General features: G+C 43.9%; 3 protein-coding genes across 3 annotated transcripts; 2 read left to right on the top strand and 1 right to left on the bottom strand.

Moving 5' to 3' along the window:
- The first annotated feature begins 82 nt into the window (after positions 1–82).
- Positions 83–5,637, top strand: LOC102709871 (ESX-1 secretion-associated protein EspK-like). The gene is made up of 5 exons (XM_006660624.3): positions 83–548; positions 3,079–3,188; positions 3,351–3,713; positions 3,797–4,553; positions 5,136–5,637. The coding sequence occupies exons 1-5, from the start codon at positions 323–325 to the stop codon at positions 5,147–5,149; spliced, it is 1,470 nt and encodes a 489-aa protein (XP_006660687.1). The 5' UTR covers positions 83–322; the 3' UTR covers positions 5,150–5,637.
- Positions 5,638–5,810: 173 nt separating this feature from the next.
- Positions 5,811–8,267, bottom strand: LOC102705463 (RHOMBOID-like protein 10, chloroplastic). Its single transcript, XM_015841077.2, has 9 exons — positions 8,025–8,267; positions 7,539–7,795; positions 7,387–7,441; positions 7,227–7,307; positions 7,048–7,144; positions 6,885–6,952; positions 6,634–6,732; positions 6,473–6,514; positions 5,811–6,383 (listed from the first exon to the last, which is right to left on the bottom strand). Exons 1-9 carry the CDS (start codon positions 8,217–8,219, stop codon positions 6,240–6,242), a joined length of 1,038 nt encoding a protein of 345 aa, XP_015696563.1. The 5' UTR covers positions 8,220–8,267; the 3' UTR covers positions 5,811–6,239.
- A 7,400-nt stretch (positions 8,268–15,667) lies between these two features.
- On the top strand, positions 15,668–17,736 carry LOC102705188 (junctophilin-1-like). Its single transcript, XM_015840888.2, has 3 exons — positions 15,668–16,742; positions 16,922–17,150; positions 17,239–17,736. Exons 1-3 carry the CDS (start codon positions 15,883–15,885, stop codon positions 17,401–17,403), a joined length of 1,254 nt encoding a protein of 417 aa, XP_015696374.2. The 5' UTR covers positions 15,668–15,882; the 3' UTR covers positions 17,404–17,736.
- The last annotated feature ends 3,295 nt before the right edge of the window (positions 17,737–21,031 follow it).

The raw sequence follows: 21,031 nt of genomic DNA, 5'->3' as shown, positions 1-21,031 counted from the left end.
AAACGAAAAAGGTCAAACCCCCCGCATTTTTGGCCGCGGCCGCGAAGGGCAGCCACGTCAAACGCAAAAACAAAAGGCGAGGTAAACCAAAACCCGAGCCCCGAGACGAGACGGCGACACCACACTCAACCAACAGTCGCGCACCAGCAGAGGAGGAGGAGGAGCCGAGGAGGAGGAGGAGGAGGCGCCCCACCTCACGCGGCGGCGCGGGCCCAGGCGGTTGTGAGCGGCGGCCTCGGCGGCGGTGAGGAGGAGCGGAGAGAGGAGAGAGAGAGAGAGAGTCGCGGTGTCGTCAGGGTGAGAGGAGTCAGATGCGTGCGGAATGGGGAAGCCCGTCGATGTGGAGCTCGGCGGCGCGGGAGGCCTCGAGATCGCCGGCGGAGGAGGGGGACGAGTGTGGGCCGTCTCCCGGGCGATCGGCCGCGCCGCGTCGTTCCGGTGCGTGTTCGTGCTCGCCCTCTCCGTGGGGGTCCTCGTCCCGACGCTGCTCCTCCTCGTGCCCACCCGCGGGCACGGGTTCCTCTCCGACGACCCCGACGTGCTCGCAGGTGAGGTCTCCGCCCTCCGTGGTCAAATTTTGCTTCTGGTTGTGCGGGGGGTTTGGGGATCAGTGGGTTTAGGTCTACTCTCTACTGAAGAGGTGGATCGACGAGATGGGATGGGGCAGTTGCTGCTTGGGGATCTCATGCTGAGTGTTGACACTTCGATCCCGTCTACATGGAACTAGAATTTGCGCGTCTTACTGGCCAATTTTGTAGTTTTTGGTGTTCCAGGTTTTGTGTGACGCCTGGTTCGTTTGTTTGTCTTCCGACCTGCGAAAATTGCATTCCGTCGTGATTAGGCATCAGAAACTTACGTGATAGTTTTGGCTACAGCCTACAAGTCTCGTATGATCTGGGCTGCTGAAAGTAACTGGATGGTCGACGTATGCTGTTGGTGCGACATAGGTATATGCCAGAGCAAAAGCTAGAACGGTTACAACGGTACTTGGTTTACCCACCCTCCTATTCTGTTTCTGTGCACAACGGATAATTGTATATTGGTCATTGGTGGTTTGATTTCTAGTAGGATTTGAAGTATGCAGTGTGTAGGTCAACTTAGATGTGCGATTTGAGGTTCTTCTTGTAGTACTGGTGATTGCTATAATAACATCAGTTATGAATTTATTGATTAATGTGGTTGCTACATAATCTGATATTCTGATGATGATGTCTTGAGATAAAAAATATGCTAAGATTTTTCTTACCTTGGGAATATCTGTAAAAGGCATATGTTGACTGTTTTCCTTCATTGGTATTTGGTCTTATGACGTGCAAATCATTAACAATGAATGAAAACTTGATAAATATGCCATCTGCTTCGTTGCACCATTGAAATTACATAGATAGTTTTGTTAGATCACAATAGATCGAAGTATGAACTGTGAATGAAGGCTTGACAAATATGCCTTTCGTTGCTCACAGTGGTGGATCTAGCAAACGATACTAGAGAGGTCTAAACAAACTAGATATAGCTTCAGCCCATCTTTGACAAAAAAAAAAAAATTAGGGGGGCATAGTGAGGCCTCAAGCCCCCACCGCCTCCATGCTAGATCCGCCCCTGGTGCTCAATTGAAATTACATAGATACGTTTTGTTTGATAAAAATAGATGAAGTCATTGAGTGGCTATCCTTGGAGCTGGCTATGACCTACGAACCATTCCTGAGTCCTGAACATTTTAGGATATATACCGGTTTAGTTTATTGTGTATAGATGTGTTGTTAGTTTATTGTATATGCTGTAATGGGCAAATTTGTAGACAACCTCGTATTTGAGGTTCTTAGGGGATGTTTGGTTGACATACTCAATTTGCCTAAGGTTGTCACAATATTTTAGCTAACTTGGCTAAAGTTTGGCTAACAAAAATAAAGCCACACTTTAGCTAGCATGCGACAAGTTTGCCTCACTTTATTGTGTCATTGACATGTGGGCCCTATATATTAAAAAGGGAATCTTGTCACAAGTGTGGCACAAACCAAACACACACCTAACATGGTCAAATTTGGCTAACTTGAGATGTGGCAAGCTTAGGCAAGTTGTGATAACCAACCAAACAACCCTTAGTGACCCTGTTTTTCCTGTACTTTTCTCAAAACCGTGTTATACTACTATTGACACGCCATACTCATTCTGTGCTTATATAACAAGAAATAAGGTCCATATGCTCCAGCTTCATTAGATTATATCTTCTCATATGTAGTGAATATTGATAAGCTCCAGTGGAGAGGAGAAGCTGCATTTGAGAGGCACATTGTGGGGAATAATTTAAGCATCGGATGTTCTTTTTGGACTGGATGGAAATTATTGTGTTAATGTTTCATGCTTTGGAAACGTGAAACTTTGATGTTCACATTCTCAAACTCATCATGTGTGTTATGAATTTCAAGCTCATATAAGGAAACCTGTGCTGCTGCCTCAGCGGCGTTATTTTAGATCCCTAAATTTGAGGTTTTAAAGGAAAAACTCACTCCCCCCTCTCTCTCCATCCAGCTAAGCTTGTAGTTTCAAATACTTGCAGGATAATCTACTATTATCCCGTACCTTTATATTTAACTTTAGTTGTTGTTTATGATAATGTTCCACTTGTAACCCTTCCATCACTTTTTCAATCATTTGTCTTTCTACTTCTCATTCACATTATTTTTTTTACAACCTATATTGTTGAATGAAAATACTGACTTTTGTTTACTCATTTTGCATCCTTAACTTGTATTGTTTAGCTATATAGCCATGTATTTGTTGCATTTGTTGGCAGTTAGCAGTCATGACTCATGAAAGTCTTCATTATTTTCTCATTTGTGGAAATGCCTCAGTGATTCTTCTCAAATGTCTCATTATTTCAAATGCCATTTTCATTTGACATGGTATACTGTGTCAATAGATTGACTTGGCAATGATTTTTCTAGAAATTCTCTTCTTTTTTGGCACATTTAGTGATTGCATTTTTTATGTAACGACATTACATTTAGATGATGCTGCCTGCCTCAAAATATATTCGAGTACTGACAGTTGAAAGTGTTTTGAACTTTCTTTGTCCAGCTGAAATCCAGGTTGGTTTTACCTTGGAAAAGCCAGTGTCATTCCTTGCTGCTCACAGGGACAAACTAGGGGGTGACATATATGAAGAGATCGGTGTACCTAATAGCAAGGTGCAGTTTCCTTTTTATTAATTTTGTTTCTTCCGCGGTATCATTCGTTTACCTTGGTTCATAGTTTTCACTCTGGTCCAGTTGTGAACCTAGGAGTGAAAATTAGACCTCCCCAGGGAGACTTGAGGACCTAAAATGGACTTATCCTATTGTTTGAAACAGGTTTCCATTGTTTCAATGAGCTCTTTGACCTCTAAATACTCCACACATGTGGTTTTTAGTGTTCTTCCTTCTCCAAAAGATGCCTCAATAAGTTTGCCTGCCCTAAGTGTGCTGAGATCATCCTTAATAGAGATGATGCTAAATCAGGTGAACCTATCGTTGACACCATCACTTTTTGGCCATCCATCTTCTGTTGAGCTGTTGAGGTTCCCCGGAGGAATCACTGTAATTCCTGAGCAGTCTGGTTATGTATGGGCGGATCCTCTATTCAACTTTGTGTTGAATAATTCCATTTATCAGATCTTGGGTAATATTACAGAGCTAAAGGACCAGCTGAAGCTTGGATTGAACTTGTCCTATGAGGTATTGTTGATTTAGTAGCCTCCAGATTGGTTACAAATTTGAATGTGTTTTCATTTAAAATTTTGTTTGATATATATGTGCAGAAAGTATATTTGCAGTTCAGGAATGAGATTGGTTCTTCAGTTGATGCCCCAGCAACCATTGAGGCCTCTGTGCTAGACGGGAGCAGCACTGTTTTGCCATATAGTAGATTGAAACAGCTAGCTCAGCTAATAAAAGAACCCAATGCAAGAAACCTTGGGCTTAATCACTCTGTATTCGGTAAGGTAAAAGGTGTTCAGCTTTCATCATACCTGCAGCGCTCAATCTCAGATTTATCTCCGAGCCCATCTCCTTCACCATCTCCATCCCCTTCTTCAAGTGTACCACCATCTTTGTCGCCATCTGGCAGCATCCATTACCCTACACCTCCAACATATATGAACCCAAGTCTTCCTCCTCAAGCATTCCCCCCTCTTCCTGACAGAAATCCTTGCTTTCCATGTTTTAATTGCAACCACTTCCCTCCAGCTGGTAACCCAACGGGAAAACCACCCTGTTTTGGTAGAGACCCTAAGCTACCACCATTTATACACTCGCTGCAGCCATCTGTTGCTCCTTCCCCTCCACCTACGGAATCATATCTTTCGCCAACTTTTCAACCAATTCCTGGGCACGCAGATCATCCCCACCCTGTACCAACTCCCAATCATTTACCTGGTGCAGCCCCTGGACCAACTTATCAAATGATGCCAATACCTTCACCATCATTGCCTGTGTTTAGACCTTCAGTGCCTCCATGGAAGAAACGAAAAAATCAACCAGCCAAGTCTCCCCCGTCAATTGCTCCTTCCCCATATTGTAAGTACCCTGTTCTTTATATCTGAAGTAGTGAAGTTTGTACTCTAAAGTTAGCGTTCATGTTTCCTGATTAAGACTTGTGGATGATCGGTAAGATATATTAGCACTGATTAACTTGACTACACTAACTTCTATAATCTACTTCACTGTTTGCTATCCATACCAACTACCAAGTTAGTGAGAATAAGTTTGCATCACACTTGTTAGTTTTTCTTAGGGCCTTTACCCTGAAGACTGAAGTGTGAGATACACATATATCTGTTTTGCTGTGCGTAGTATTTATAACTGGGTTTTTTTGTTACATCGTTACCAACTTACCATGCTAGTGGTCTGGTACTAATCTGTGGATCCATATGCAATCAGACTGACCGAACATTTTGATTTCCTTTTATATGCCATTAACAGCATATCAGCTCATTAATTTAATTCAACCTTCTAAAAATAATATTAACAAATAATATCAGTTCATTTATTTTCCTTTATTTATCTGTGATTCTTTGCTCTCCCTTTTTCAGCTCACTGTTCTTCTGAAGTTCATTGAACAAAAACACCTCATTTGACATCCATTGTTTAAACTTGCAGTTCTCCATTCCTGAAGTGAGACTTGGCTGGTGCCCTAGACTGTTTGCCATCCATTATCTACAGAGTAATTCAGTGTGGAAGGTCACTGTGGTTGCAAATTTTGTTGCTTGAAACTTCTTGAAGCGCGGATGCAATCATGAGCAATCGTACTGCAAAAGGCAGGTTTTGCTTATCGGTAACTTCTAACTGTTTGGTGGATTCCGGCACATCAGAGTTCGAGTATAACTGTAGATATAGGTCTGTACTCCGTATTATGCTAATTTACTAGGGCTTTTATGTCACGAAGGTGACTGCCCTACACCTTTACCAGAAACTAAGTTCTCACTAAAGGGCTGAGCACTTATGGTAGAGGATGTAATGACTTACCATAGTCAAATTGATAGTGTAACACTATCTTGCAATACAAAACTTTTCTTTTCATGTCACATCAACGTACAGAGCATAAGCATAATACAACACGTAAACACCCATCTTTCTGCGATATTTCTTGTGTGTTTATTTTTTTGTAATGATATCACGCGTAAACAAGTCAAAGACCATCCCGTGAACAAGTTCTGAAATTTAGCTCCCGCTAAATATGTGGTGCCAGAACAGATTGTTGTTACCCGTGAATCATTTGTTGTGATAACAATCATCAATATTTGGTCAAAAAATTCATCAATATCCAAAGCAGGTGCTCACATCATATCGCCAAGAAAAAAAAGGCCGATAGATTAATACACTCAAGCTATTACTGAGTATATTAGCTGTATCAAATATGAGTTCATGTACACAGTGCGTGTAACTCGGGCCCAGTAACACCTCGTAAGCATGTTAAATACAATTGCTGGAGGTGACTATTGAGTATTGCCTAGCTATAATCCATAACAGTATAGACAATTGCAACTTATATCCAAAAATAACGACTCAGGTGAACTCAATGCCGCTCTTGATTCTGTAAGAGTATACGGAGCTGGTGTTTCCTTGGAAATAGCTGAGCATCAGCCATGCCTTTTTTTTTTCTTCTTCTGCCAAACTAGGAGTCCACCTTAGCATTGTCAAACCCCACCCCTCTTCAATCTGTGTGTCTCACACAAGCTAGGAATCCGTTTTAAATGCAAAATTCTACCTCAACCATTTCCCGTTTATAAGTTGGAGAATGGGGGCATTATCTTTGAACACTGCTCTTCCATCCCTTGACACATATTGATATTGCCAAGCTGGACCGAGGAACCATGCCATAGCCATGCCTCCGAGCAAGCCTCCCAACTGTCATTGTTCAAGCGTCAAGTGAACTCATGGCCTAAATATTTCTTAGCGTGTAGTGTCACAAATTGAAGTAAGATCAGGAGACTTACATGGCCCCAGTTATCAATGCCCCTTGAAAGGAGACCCATACCCTATCGCAGAAAAAAGTATAAGCAATTTACTAAAAGAGTTAATCGCAAAAAAAGCTAAAAAACTTGAACAAACGATAGATAGTAACAAGAAGAAGTCAGGCGGCTATGCAGAACAATACCATATTCAAGACAACAACACGCCCAATGTGCTCTAAGCTTTCTTTTCCATGCCCCAAAAATCTCCTGTGCCTCCATGTATAAACAGCATAGGCACCAACCTGGACAAGGAGGTAATGTCCGTGCAAACAGTATGACATGAGAAATCATATCAGGGATTTCATGAGACTAGTCTTAAATTCTTATGTCCCATTGAGTTGACAAGAATATGATTATTTATATGACTGTAATTAAAAGCTAAGGGTAATAATACCAATCCAAAAATGGCCCCTGATGCACCAACTGCAGGAGATGCGCAATAGCGGTAACTCATTAATGAACCTGGCAGGTTTTGAAGAATTCATTATGACAATCTAAAGGAAGACATGCAATGCTCACCACCACACATATTCTCAAACACAGGTAAGAACAAATACCTGTCAGCGCTGAAGTGAAATACACAGCAAGAAATCTTCTAGGACCAGTTAGCATTTCCACCATAGGCCCAATTGAATTTAAAGAAAAACAGTTGAACTGCATCATAATTATGATCAGAAGGAAAATTAGCAATGCTGTTTCTTAGATTATAAACACAAACAGAAACACAGATACGTACAGCAAGATGAGCAAGATTTGCATGAAGAAGAGATGATGTAGCCAGACGCCAGAGTTCTCCTCTATCAATCATACTGTTGATCTAAAATCATGGTTGAAAATGAGTTAGACCAAAAGCTACCAGAGTAAAGTGGAATGAAAATTTCAACCTACAAACCAACCTTAGCTCCCCATATAAGTAATTTTCCTTGCGTAGTTATCTGAGCAACATAAGCCCTTGGGTGAAAGTAGAACGATGTTAATCCACAAATGTAGAAAGAATCTTACTTTACACAGAAGGATAACAGGTCACTTGAATTGATCAATGACTTACAGAATATTAACAGCAAGAAGAATATTAGTCCAAAGCCTCTTCTTCAAATTGATTCCACCCGGCCTTCCGGAGAACGACTTTCCCTTACCGATGTATCTCCTGTCCGATCCATTTCCATTGAACAAAACAGAGCTGCAAGCATACGGTGTGGAAAGCGCATTTCCCAACACGCCAAGAATTGGGTGTGTCACGAGTGAGTTCGATCCTTCAAACCAAATGTCTCCTATCCTTGGCAAGGCACCAAGATGTCGCGCCTCCTACATCGTGCAATATAGCTCAGACTAAATTATTTAATTACGCATGCAATTTATTGATCCAATTAGTAACCAGGAGTAGTGGTAAACTGGAAATGCTCTAAGGTGAATGCGTCGGCTATCAAACTGGCATCGAAGCACAAGCTATCCGAAGACTGTATAGATATGCTAGATGTCGCGACAGTGCATCCCAACAGGAGAGCGAGACAGCGGGGAGGACAGGGAGCAGCACCGTCGATCGGAGGAGGCCAGCCAGGCGGCGGCGGAGGGCGCGGCCGAGTTGGGCGCCGGCGAAGGCCGCGACGACGTTGGGCTTCCAGTCCCCGGGGTCTCCACCGCCGCCGCCGCGGCCGGAGGAGGAGCCGGGAGGGGGCGGGGGAGGCCACGGGAAGGAGGGGAGCAGCAGCCACGACGATGACGACGCCATGGGCACCCGCCTGCGACGTGGATCCCCGTGGAACGCCGGCCTTTTGACCCCCTCTGGCCCCGCTTCGCTTTGCTTGGGGAGGCGGCATCGGACCACCCGTCGTCCCCGTACGTGGGCCTTCAGTCTTTTGGATGGTCCACCAAGCTGCCCGTCGGCTGCACTGGGCCGGGCTGTTTAGGCTTTGTTTGTTTGAGATAGGGGAAATCGGGGACGGTGTAGATGGTCTTTTATTTTACAAAAAAAAGGTTTATTTTGAACTATTTCTCTACAGCACATAACCCCATAAACTATCCTTTGTGCTCATTTTACACATTCAACTATTGAAAACCGTACTGTAAAAATGCATATGAGATCAAGAAAATGGAAACTAGTAGCTGCTAGGCAATAATAGTAATGTAAGAAACTCACTGTAAAAGACAGAATGAAAAGGGAGAATGGGACAAGTCGATCTACACATCTACCATCAGACTATCGGTTTAGCGGGGATTCCTGTTTCTTTTCAGGACAAACACAGGTGACAACGAGTTCTCCAGCTTTCCCTGACGACCCAACCGAAGTCGCACAGTGTCAGATCATCGTGGTGGACTCTGGGTTGTAGGCAAAGGCACAATCGAAGATCATGCCGAACAGTGATGACCATGTCCTTGCCTCCCATGGAGATGACCTGGAAAGCAAAGCAGCAAGCGCGAACAAATCGCACAAACTCGTCTTGTCGATTTCACGATTCAAAGCACGCCACAGCCCTCCCTCGAGAGCAATGTGTCATCTTTTGGTTTTTTAAAAGAAAAAAAGACAAATAAATAGAAAATAATTTATGAATATTTTTTTATATATGTGTGTTCATGTTGATATAAAGTCTAGGATGCAAAATAAACTTCGGTGAAAAAACTCAAGATAAACCCCAAATTTAAGTTCAAAAATTTAAAATTTGGCTCATAAGCATAATCAAAAGCCAAAAAAGGTATAACCATAGATGCTACTCCCTCTTTGTTATATGACATCGTTAACTTTACGTTTATATTTGACCACTCGTCTTATTAAAAAAATTATATAATTACTAATTGTTTTGTTATAATTTGATTTAGTATTATGAGAATTTTAAGTATGACTTGTAGTTTTACATATTCGGATAAAATTTTTGAATAAGACAAATGATCAAACGTAAACACAAAAAACAATAGCTATGTGGGGAAAGAAGAGCATGAACAGAGTGAGGCTGACTCTCGAAATCTTTTTATTTTTTAAACCTTTTTAATAAATAATTTTATTACTAAACCTCAGGAGAAAATATTTCTACCGGATGAACCTTTTGGCCACGTCAACAACATTGACGTGGCAAAACAATGCTGCCACGTAGGGTTTTTGGCATAGCAGGCTTAGCCATGCCATTATGCCATTATCAGTGGTGTGGCAGCGTTGTCTTGCCACGCCACTGACACTGGCGTGGCAAGACTGTCACGCCAACCGCACTACGTGGCAGCACTGTCTTGTTACACCATCGATACCGACGTGACTAAAAGGTTTATATGATGGAAATATTTTCCTCCGAAATTTAGTAATAAAATTATTTATTAAAAATATTTAAAAAATAAAAAATTCCTGATTCTCATGCCAGAGCTAGCTACATGCATACTCTAAGAAAAATGCAATAATTACATGGGTGAGAGAAAAAAAACAAAGATATTGATAGTTAACTCTATAGCTCATATATGACTATAATATAACCTTACAACTAGTTAGCTTTACCATTAAACTTGCTTTGATGAGAGTTTGGAGAGTATGTTTTAGTTTTTCCATGGAAAAAGTGAAATGATGTATTTTCAAATAAAAAGTAATATATATATATATATATATATAGACACACGTGTTCCTAGATATTTAAATGTAAATGCCGAAAAATAAAGTGTGATGGAAAAATCCCGCTAACCATTCTAAATTTAAGATTAAAAATTTAATTTTTTAGCTAATCATAAACATAAGCGAAAATATGAGGGTGATTCTCTCTAGCTGACCAACGCTCGGAAACACCGCCTCATTAGAGAACTCCAATAGTATGGGATTTTTTTGTTTCTCAAATCTTAGAGTTTGGCAACTCTCTAAATATTATGACAAAGAAAAAAAGGTTAATCTCTAATAGTGTGCCATATGTCGCATAACTAGATGCGCGTAGATCACGAGCGCTAATATATTCGCGCTGAAGAGGGGATTATGCGAACTTGACAAACATGAGGAAGAAGGATGACAAAACTTTGGAGATTGCTTTTCCTTAAATTGCCAAACAAATCAAGGATATGGGGGATGATGTCAAACTATTGGAGTTGCTTGTCATATTTGGTTTGGAGCGTTTCAAGTTCGAACTACTGTTTGTCAAAAAAATAGTTCGAACTACTGCACCGTCTGCACGCGAGCGTCGTTCGAATTGAACACGCGCGAGAGGAAGACGACTGTCTACCCAGTACAAAGACTACTGGGTAGCGAGGCCACCGGTCTACCCAGCTCCCGGAGCCTACTGTCTATTTGTACGCAATTGCACACGCCAATCCATGAGCCATTTTTTTGGCCGCCAAGGTGAAAGGCAGAGCTGCGTGCCATGATTCCTGCTGCTTTTTTCGTTTCGCTGAAAACTTCCCAGCTCCAGCTCCAGCCCCTGCACGGCACCACGGTTGATTGATTACAACTAACTACCCTCCTAGTACTACATTTTCGACGTTTTAGTAAGGAGTAGGAGTAGTAAACCCTAGCGTTGGATTGTTTGATCAAGGCCTCATCATTCCGTCCTGGAAACGCTCCTGCACCAACCTGCAATAATTCAGACTTGAGAGAGCTTATCTTGTACTAGCAGCAGCAAGAAACGGTCCAGGTTGGCCTCATGTATACAATCTGCCAGGCTGCAAGATTTGAAAGGTTTCATCTGCGGGGCATGGCTTGACTTGTTCGTGCACCGATCATATTCTTAGATTTTTCCTGCTTTATTGTTTCGTCTTATGATCACTCTGTTGAAAAAAAAAAAGGTTTCTGGTTCCATGTCTTACAGTGAATCATGTAATGGCCTGTTTAGATTTGAATACAAATTTTCGGGGACCAAAATGAGCATAATCATGCAAAAAGACTGCATAATGTTTGCTGCATTCTGCATTGTATGTCGAAGAGAACTCTTGTGGTCCACATTATGATCAGAAGTGCCCATACACGTGGTGAACATGACAACCCACATAACCACGTTTCACTTGGCAAACCGAATGGGCAGCAGACCAAACCACACCTTAGATCCAAGCACAGAATATGTGGGTACTCCTATAAAATTATCGGGAGGCCAATCTGATTGTGATAACAATCCAGATGCGAACAGAGCCGCCACTGTCAGTGCCTGCATGGTCCATTCCTTGCTCCATGTCGGACGCCATAATTTCTTCAACGCCAAGCATCACCGCTAGATTGAAATGACATGTTCTTTTTTAGAATATTTCACTGCACTTTGATAGCGTTTTTTCTGTCCAGTTAAAACCGAAGGAGCAAAAAGAAAATTATACCATGTTGCATTGGCAAACAAAAAGGTTATTTTTTAAAAAAAAATTATAAAAAGTTACTTTAAAGAATCATACTCCTCCGTTTCATGATGTAAGATGTTTGACTTTTTTTCCTTGTAATGTTTGACCATTTTTCTTATTCAAAAAATTATGAAAATATCATTTTATTTTGCTTGTGACTTATTTTATTATCAAAAGAACTTTAAGCCTAACTTGTCATTTTTTATATTTATACTAAATTTTTGAATAAGACGAATGGTCAAACGTTATAACCAAAAAAGTTAAAATCTTATATTATGAAATGGAGGTAGTATTGATTTATTTTTAATTTTTTATATCTAATAATTAATTAATTATATGCTAATCTAGTACGTTTTACGTGAAAAAAATGCCCTACGTCGACGACTGACGAGTACGAGCAAAAAATGACTTGCATTTTGTCTGCTTTTAGCCTCGACGCTTTTGTTGGTTTCTGGGGTTTCTCGTTTCCTTCTGAATTCGAATCATGCGTACGTCGTATTTCAGCTTTGGACGATCCGCTGTTATAATACATGAAACAAGTTGTTACATTTTGTATTTTTGTTCCTAATGTTTGGCGCCAGTGCCAAGCTATCGTCATTGAATTTATTTGCATCTTGTCGCAATGACTATCGGATCTCCAGCCAGGTGGTTATACTTTATACTTGAGTACATCACAAGTACGCAACACTTTACCATGAAAATTGTGATGTATCTGCCAGTGCATGTAAATATAATGCAATTTCCTCCCTATTTACTTGCACACACGTGTGTTAAGCTTACATAAGGGTGATCGGTTGACATAGAAGAAAAAAAGGCCAAACCATAATTGTAAATAAAAAAATTGCAAATAATATTTATATATATATGTGCTCTTAGCGATTTAAAAGACAACACTAAAAAATAAACTATGATAAAAACTTAAAATCTAATTCAATTTAAAATTAAACATTTAAATTTTAGCTTATAAAGATAAGCGAAAAGATGTGGTCGATACTTTTCTGTTCTTATGCAGATAATGCAGCAAAACCGCACGTCATGCTTCGTATATGCGAGATCTATCGAAATATCGTGCATTGGTGTTCGATTATTTTCTCTAATATGTGTGAAGAGAGAAGACAAGAAATGCAATTCCTCATATACTTTTGGCTACTCAGAACATGTGCAAGATGATGAAAACTCGTGGGCCACCAAAGAAAGAAATCAAAGATGCATGGTTCATGACTCCATTGGGGGTTAAAAGGCCACATGATTTGCAGCGCAGGGAGGTATAAAGAGGATTACACTGCCTTTTCCTACCTCTCGGTCTCGGCTGGCTGAATCTGAAGGAGTGGAGCTTGAAAAACTCAGGTACTATAGGATGTGGCCCACCGGTGGCCGGGTACTTGATGCCCATCGTCGTATACCCTGTCTCTCTTCCCGTCACAGCCACACATCATGTGTAACTGAGCAGTATACTTTTTTCTTCCTAAAATATAAATGTTTTTATTAATACTATAAGTATTTTTAACATCATTTACATACTACTTGTCGAATTAATCATATCTTATTTAAATTTTCTCATTTTATCCTTGCATATTCTCTTTATCTTATATAACCATTCACCATTTATTAAGATGTACGACCTTCACTCCATTTTATATTGTAAGAATTTTTAGTCTTGCCTAAATTCATTCATTAATAAATATATATAATTTATATATATGTATAGATTTATTAGCATCCATATTAATTTAGGCAATGCTAGAAAATCTTATATTACGAAACGGAGGGAGTACTTATTAAGACGCAATATAGTTTTTAAAACTCAATCTTAATTAGATGGAGTATGCTGCAAACGGGAAATTTGCAGGGCGACCAGAGCATGTCGTCTCGTTTTCATATTTGCCAAAATCAGGGCAGGGGCGTGACACGCTCGGCCAATAATTGCCGCAAAGCGGTAGGGCAAACGACTGAAACGAGGCATCTGTATGGTTTACCTGTATTATCACCCATAACCCTACGTTTCTAGAACTGGAGGAGAAGAAAGGTTAAAGAAATCATGTGGAGGTCCGCGCCCCCACAAAAGTCTACTTACACGGAGCTTTTAAGGGGTTGTTTAGATGTGTCTAAATTTTTTAGCCTCATATCATATCGAATGTTTGGACACTAATTTAAAGTATTAAACATAGACTATTAATAAAAACCCATCCATAATCTTAGACTAATTCGTGAGACAAATCTAATGAGCCTAATTAATACATGATTAGTCTATGTGATGCTACAGTAAATATTTTCTAATTATGGATTAATTATGTTTAAAAAATTCGTCTCATGGATTAGCTCTCATTTATAAAATTAGTTTTTTTATTAGTTTATATTTAATACTTTAAATTAGTGTCTAAACATCTGATGTGACTTGAGACTAAAAATAAGTCTATATAAACAAACATCCCCTAACCATCGGAGATGCGACCATGCTATACCGCTATACTCGAGCCGCAACACGCTGCATGGTCCAAAGCGGCGAATTCGCCCGTGGATTCTGTTGCCGGCTGCGCCGCCGCGATAGCCCATCTACCCCCAACCACCGCCCCCGCGCCCGCAACGCAACGCACGCCGCCACCGCCCGAAACGCTCACGCAGCGCATGTCTCGATCGGTCGCGGGTGGTGGTGGTACGTGCAGCTAGCGCGGCGTCTCGCGCACGCCCGCGTGCAAGCGCGGCGTGGTCGCGGTACGCCTCGCACGTCTGGAAAAAGGTGGCCGAGGGAGTGATGGGTGTCCCGGATCGGCGGCATACGCCCGCGCACATGACGTGAAATCATCGCCACGCCGAGCCCGCGCGGACCGGGACGGCCGGGCGGATCGGCGTACGGCTGCTTCCCCGTGGGTTGAGGGGGCTAGACCCGGATTGGACCTCGGCTCGCGGTTGCGCACTCGCGGCTGATTCCTTGGGCATCAAGGACCTCCCTTTGAATTCAAAACATTGTCCTCTTCAAAATATTCCTCTCGTGAATGCGCCATGATTCAAATGGAGGTTGTTTATGAAATAGTCCTCTCGTGAATGCGCCCCGCGTTTCTTTTCCTTGAAGGCAAGGAGCAGGCAGGCTTCAGTCCGCTGCGGACGATTTTTCTCAAGGACCTGAGCCGCCCGTGCACCACACCACACAGCCACGCACGTACATATTGTACAAAACAAACGAACCCCACCGCGCTGAGCGGTACCAGCAAAACCAGTTTAGGCCGTGTTCGTTTCCCTTAACTTATCTTCCTCGTTTCTGACGGCAAGTTTTTCGAACTATTAAACGATATATTTTTATAAATATTATCTATAGAAAAATTGTTTTAAAAAATTATATTAATCTATTTAATATTTTTTCAATAATTAATAATTAATTAATCACATACTAATACTTCGTTAGCCCTCACGACGAACGCGGCCTTAATCCCTTCCCAACCCCGCGCAGCGCCGTGCCGTTCCCGCACGCCAAACCACCGCCCGCGCGCGGCGCGGGTCCGCCCGTCCCGTCCCGTCTCGTCTCGACCTCGTCCCAGGTCGGTCCCATCCAGGGAAAAGCGCGCGCGCGCCCCCCTCGGCACGTGCCCAAAGCTCGTACGCACTCGCGCACCACCACCACCCCTCTCATCCTGCGCGCCCCGCGACGCGACGCTCAGATCCGAAACCGGTGGCCCCGGCCTCCACCCACCCCGCCCAAACACCACCCGGAAACGCCCCAGACCCGGACGCGCCCCCGCGAAACACACGCCCCCTCCGGGTCGCGTTCGCGTCGCGTCACGTCGCGACCCCCGCGAGACGCGCCGATACCTCTACTACTACTGCTGCGGCAGCTTGTGGCTGTGACGATCCGCGACCCGAGCCAGGCCGGCGGCTCGGCGCGGCGCACGCGGAGCTGGTCACCTCACCTCTCTCTGTCCTGCACGGTAGTTATAAGAGACCTCTCCTCCTCCTCTTCTCCTCTCTTCTCTCCGCTCCACCCACTCCTGCTCTGCCTCTGCTCCTGTATTGTTCGATCTGTGTGCTGCGCGGCCTTGGGGGGGATTTGAAACGGAGGAGGAGAAGATCTGCGGGAAATTGAGGGGTGGGAGGGAGGCGGCGGGGAGCGGCGGCGGCGAGGGATGGATGGGCATGGAGGGGGAGGAGGCGGCGGCGGCGGCGGTGGTGGTGGGGGGAAGCTGACGCGGACGCCCTCGTCGCTGCTGCGCTCGCCGACGGTGCGGAACTGCGCGTCGTTCCAGGCGGTCGTGGTCGAGGACCCGGAGCCGGACGACAAGAAGGAGCAGGCGCAGGCCAAGGCCCCGCCGCACCTGCACCCGCACCTCCTCCTCCGCGTCGCCGCCGGCCCGGCCCACCCTCTCCTCCTCCTCGTGCTCCCACTCGCCGTCCTCCTGGTGCTTCTCCTGCTCCGCGACGACCACCACCTCGTCCTCCTCGCGGCCGCCGCCACCGCCGCGCTCGCTGCCGCGGCTGGGGCCGCGCGGCTCCTCCGCGGGCGCCTGCGGCTGCGCCGCTCCCCGGGGTCCGGGTCGGTGCAGTGGTTCATTGGCGACGAGGAAGACAAGCCGCACAAGCGGGACAAGGGGAAGGGCGGCGCTCACGGCCGCGTCGTGCGTGAGGGCGTCGAGTTCTACAGCAATGGGGACTGCTACGAGGGGGAGTTCCACAAGGGCCGCTGCAACGGCAGTGGCGTCTACAACTTCTTCGGCAAGGGCAAGTACGAAGGGGACTGGGTCGACGGCAAGTACGACGGCTACGGCATCGAGAGCTGGGCGCGCGGCAGCCGGTACCGCGGCCAGTACCGCCAGGGCCTCCGCCATGGCCACGGCGTTTACCGCTTCTACAGCGGTGACTGCTACGCCGGCGAGTGGGCCGGCGGCCAGAGCCACGGCATCGGCGCGCAGACCTGCTCCGACGGAAGCTCCTACATTGGAGAGTTCAAGTGCGGTGTCAAACACGGGCTCGGCAGCTACCATTTCAGGTGAGCATCTGTCCAAATTAAGTGTTTTGTTTGATCAGAGCAACACACTGTTCCGTTTCATGGCAACTGTTCGATTGCTACATTAATTACACCTTATTTGTTCAGATTTTAATTAAACAAAGTGAGACATCCATGCATTGGTTGCTAAATTCGAACATTCCATGAAAATTTTCTTGCAGAAACGGTGATCGGTATGCTGGGGAGTACTTTGGGGACAAGATCCATGGTTTTGGTGTCTACAGCTTTGCCAATGGCCACTGCTACGAAGGCTCCTGGCACGAAGGCAAGAAGCAAGGATTTGGGATGTACACATTTCGGAACGGCGACAAGCGATCGGGGGATTGGGATTCCGGGACTCTGAAGAGCCCCCTTAACCCGACCGATCCTTCTGTTCAGCGTGCCGTGCAGGTACACATTGATCTGCCTAGTTGAGTTGCCTATTGCAAATGGAAAATTGCTTGTGGAATTCTAATGGTTGCACTGTACAATTAATTAGGCGGCGCAACAAGCTGCGGAGAACGCGTTTCGCCTGCCGAGAGTAGACGAGCAGGTTCACAAGGCGGTCATGGCTGCTAATAGGGCAGCCACGGCTGCTCGGGTAGCGGCGATCAAGGCAGTCCAGAACAGGATGGATGGGAAATTCTGCGATACCTATGTGTGAGTGAGTGAGTGTGTGTGTTGGAGAAACCATGGCTTTCCTTCCTTCTAACTGTACATTAGGGTAGCGAAGGACAAATAACTAATCGGCGAGGTTCAGTTCAGTTCAGACGACCGGAGCGAGCACAACCGCTCGCACCGAGTCAGAGAGGTCAGCAACGAATGGGAGCCGCCGGGAGAGCGGAGCTGACATTTTTGTTTCGCAAAACAGCTCAGAATCTGCAATATCGCAATCGCGATTGGCGGTCCCCTTTTTCCCCTTCCCCCTTTCTTGCAAGCTGTAAATTGTACATAGATCCAGGTGTATCAATGCAAGAGCGAGCCTTTTTTTTTTTCCATCCCCCCTTCTTGCTACTTACCGCATCTTCTACGTTCTTTATTTTGCATTGCACACATAAATGTGGCTGCATCTACATTTCATTTGCTCCGTTCTAAATCTTGACCCGCTTGAGGTTGTACTCCCATGTGCAGTGATTCTCCATTTGCAATGGTAGTACATGGTGGTGCACATGGGAGACTGTAAATTTCTTTCTGGTCCTGCAACCTGTAGCTGTGAGCCTGTGATGTAGGGACCCAAGATACTGTTGTAATTTCAGCACCCTGTGGCTGTGTTGCCTATCCATTCCCTGGCATCTGAGGTGGTGTTTAGTTGCCAAATTTTTTTGGTAAAAACATCACATCGAACGTTGGATCGGATATCGAAAGGAGTTCACGGCTAGCCTAGAAACCGTGAGACGAATCTTTTGAGCCTAATTAATCTGTCATTAGCACATATTGGTTATTATAACACTTATGGTTAATCATGGACTAATTAGACTTAAAAGATTCATCTCAAGATTTCTTTCATAACTGTGCAATTAGTTTTTTGGCTAATCTATATTTAATGCTTTATTTAGGTGTCCAAAGATTTAATGTGATGTTTTTGGAAAAAAAATTTGGAAACTAAACAAGCCTGAGCCTGGTCCACTTGTTGCTTCAGATTTTTGCATCAGGGATATGAATGCTGGTGTGTAGAATTATGCAAGTGTAAGCTGGCACGGTGCATTGCTGTGTGCTGGGATTGGGACTCTGGGAGCCCGCTGTCGCTATAATTTCTTGCATCAGGACACTAATTCTAATCAACGAGCCCATTGCATTATGTTGAGTTGATATGTACCGTTCCATTTCAGATATCACAATTATTCCGAATGTTTTGTCGCTGTTTCTACGTGTCGATCTTCGCTTAATGTTTGTATGTTGCTGTCACTCCAAAATATATTTGGGGGAACAGAGTGCCGATCGATGAAATGGTTTGACCTGTAAAATGTCGAATTCAGAGACATTGGAACATATAAACATTAGCCCATCTCTGCTGTACCCTAGAAACATTTCACAGGTTCGACAGTTTGGTTGTGGCCTCTCAAGGACAGACCGAACAGGAGCAACATTTCACAGGTTCGACAGTTTGGTTGTGGCCTCTCAAGGACAGACCGAACAGGAGTTTATCTCGGAGCTTGTGATTACTTAATTGATCCTGCTTTGCTGTGGACGAAACCAGGATTATGTTAATCTTCCAATGTGCTGAAGGGTTAGAAGGGTTAGCAGTGCCCAATGCTATTGTTCATCGCACTGACCTGCTACTTGCAACTCCAAACAATTCATAAATAAAAATCTCATATTGGCATCAACTTGTCAGGCTGCATTGAATGAGCAAAGATCCTGTGTTGTTGGAAAGGATAGCCTTGTGCTATCTTGTTCCAGTCTCAAACCATTATCCATGCCATTCTTATGCTACCTCTCGCATGTAACAGTAACCTTCCTTCTCCCTTCCTTTCAGAAAGTCACCTCTGCATGTTGGCAAGAACTGCAAACTACCGATACTGTGCGCATGGCTGGAGCTTCTGTTCTTTGTCATGCAAAAAGATGGGCGGCAAGATGAAATGGTTGCTGGTTTTCTGACTGGAGTAGCTTCTCCAGTATATATGTATGAAAAGCAGGAGCCAACTCGATCTTTTCCTTTCTTTCCTTTATTCTTTGCTCCACAGAAGCAACAGGCTCGAGACATAATAATTGGTCACACATAAGCTAATTATAAGCCAGGGTGCAAGGCTAACACAACATTAAAATCTGATTATCCTATGCCCAACGCCTCAATCATCGTGACATACTGAAAGAAAAACTTAGGCATCTGGGAATGGGAAGGCAGCAAAGTGGCAGCATCATGATGGTCATTTCATTTGAATCTTGCACTGTTTTTCTTTCTTTTTTTTCGTGTGTGTTTTGTTCTGTGAAAGAACAATTCTTATCCTGGTTTGTTTCATGATGCTCGCTTGCGTGAGAAGCGAGGTCATTTGCATGGACCATTTCTCCCCTCCTGTTCTCCTTTATTTACAGGCTTAAAAATCCAATTGCCGTCTGTTTTTGCAGTTTCAAACAAGGCGTCGCTCCTAAATAAACATCGTGTTCAGTAGCTGTCAAGTGAGGTGATAGCCACCGATCCTGCAAATATTTTCGTCTCCATATCACGTCATATGTCGTATTTCATTACTTAATTTCATTATCTGAGAAAAAAAGAACATCTCGCCATATACATGCATCAGGCATGAGATAGGAAATTAAACAATATTGAACTTTAGAATGACAAAAAAGCGCCATAGTGTGAGAGCTCCGACAAGTAGTAAAAACCAAGGTAGCCGGCCATGGAAAGTATCGCCTGGGATTGTAGTTTTTCGCTTGTCGCAGCCGTTCAAAGCGCATGCAAGTGTTCAACCACTTTCATATGAAACACTCTACTTTTCGCCATACTTTATTCTCTGATATATCCTCCATTCATGAAGAAGAAAGCAATGCCATGTCTGGTAGTCTAATATTTATGCAGGCAGTCTCATGGAGTAGGTGCCGTGTGAGCTTCAGAATCACGCAGATTATTTCTTCAGATTATGTGGGAAAACAAGACGGATTTGGTCTGCTAGCTCACGGTTTGAACGTTGTTCATGTCAAGATGATGATGCTGAGGGTCAGCTTCACAACTGTGTGGTGATCTTATGCCTAATTTTCAGTTTCTTGGTGGTGCATCGGTTCAGCTTAATTTGCAGACCGGGGTGAGTAGTTGGGTGGTGCTGGTGGGTGGTGGATCATGGAGCCAGGTAACACGGACTCGCTTTGTTGAGTTAAATAAACCGGAGATTAGTCTGACCTGCAAGCCAATTGGACTAGTTGTGCATTTCAATTCTCAGTTCTTGGGGTGACTTTTGACTGTTGACATGTACTCGTACAGATATATAGAGGAGGCTGGATTTGAGCGATTCTGTTGGTGTGGTTTGACATCCAGACATCCAGATGAACTGTTGGAGTGGTAGCCTTAATTCGTTGAAGAGGTGCTTGCTGCAGTTGCAGTCAACGTTGAATTTTGGAATTCTACAGGGAGAAATTCCAATCTACTCGACGAAGTAAAATATATTGGGAGCCATGTAAACGAATGTGTAGTGACTGTAGCCCTGTTTTTTATTTTTCGGTTTGTTGCACAGCATGTGGGTTATGACTTGTGATAGGGCCTCATGACTCATGAGCCCTTCGTTGTCAGTTTCTAATTGCTTTCAAGCAGATTTTAATGCGTTGGGTTACGGACATGAGTAGTACTCGATTAGTAGTTT

The sequence above is a fragment of the Oryza brachyantha genome, chromosome 9 (genome assembly GCF_000231095.2).
Source record: "Oryza brachyantha chromosome 9, ObraRS2, whole genome shotgun sequence".
In the NCBI taxonomy this organism is placed as follows: Eukaryota; Viridiplantae; Streptophyta; class Magnoliopsida; order Poales; family Poaceae; genus Oryza; species Oryza brachyantha.
Note: the sequence above shows the minus strand (reverse complement) of the source record. Positions and strands in the feature narration are given on the sequence as shown.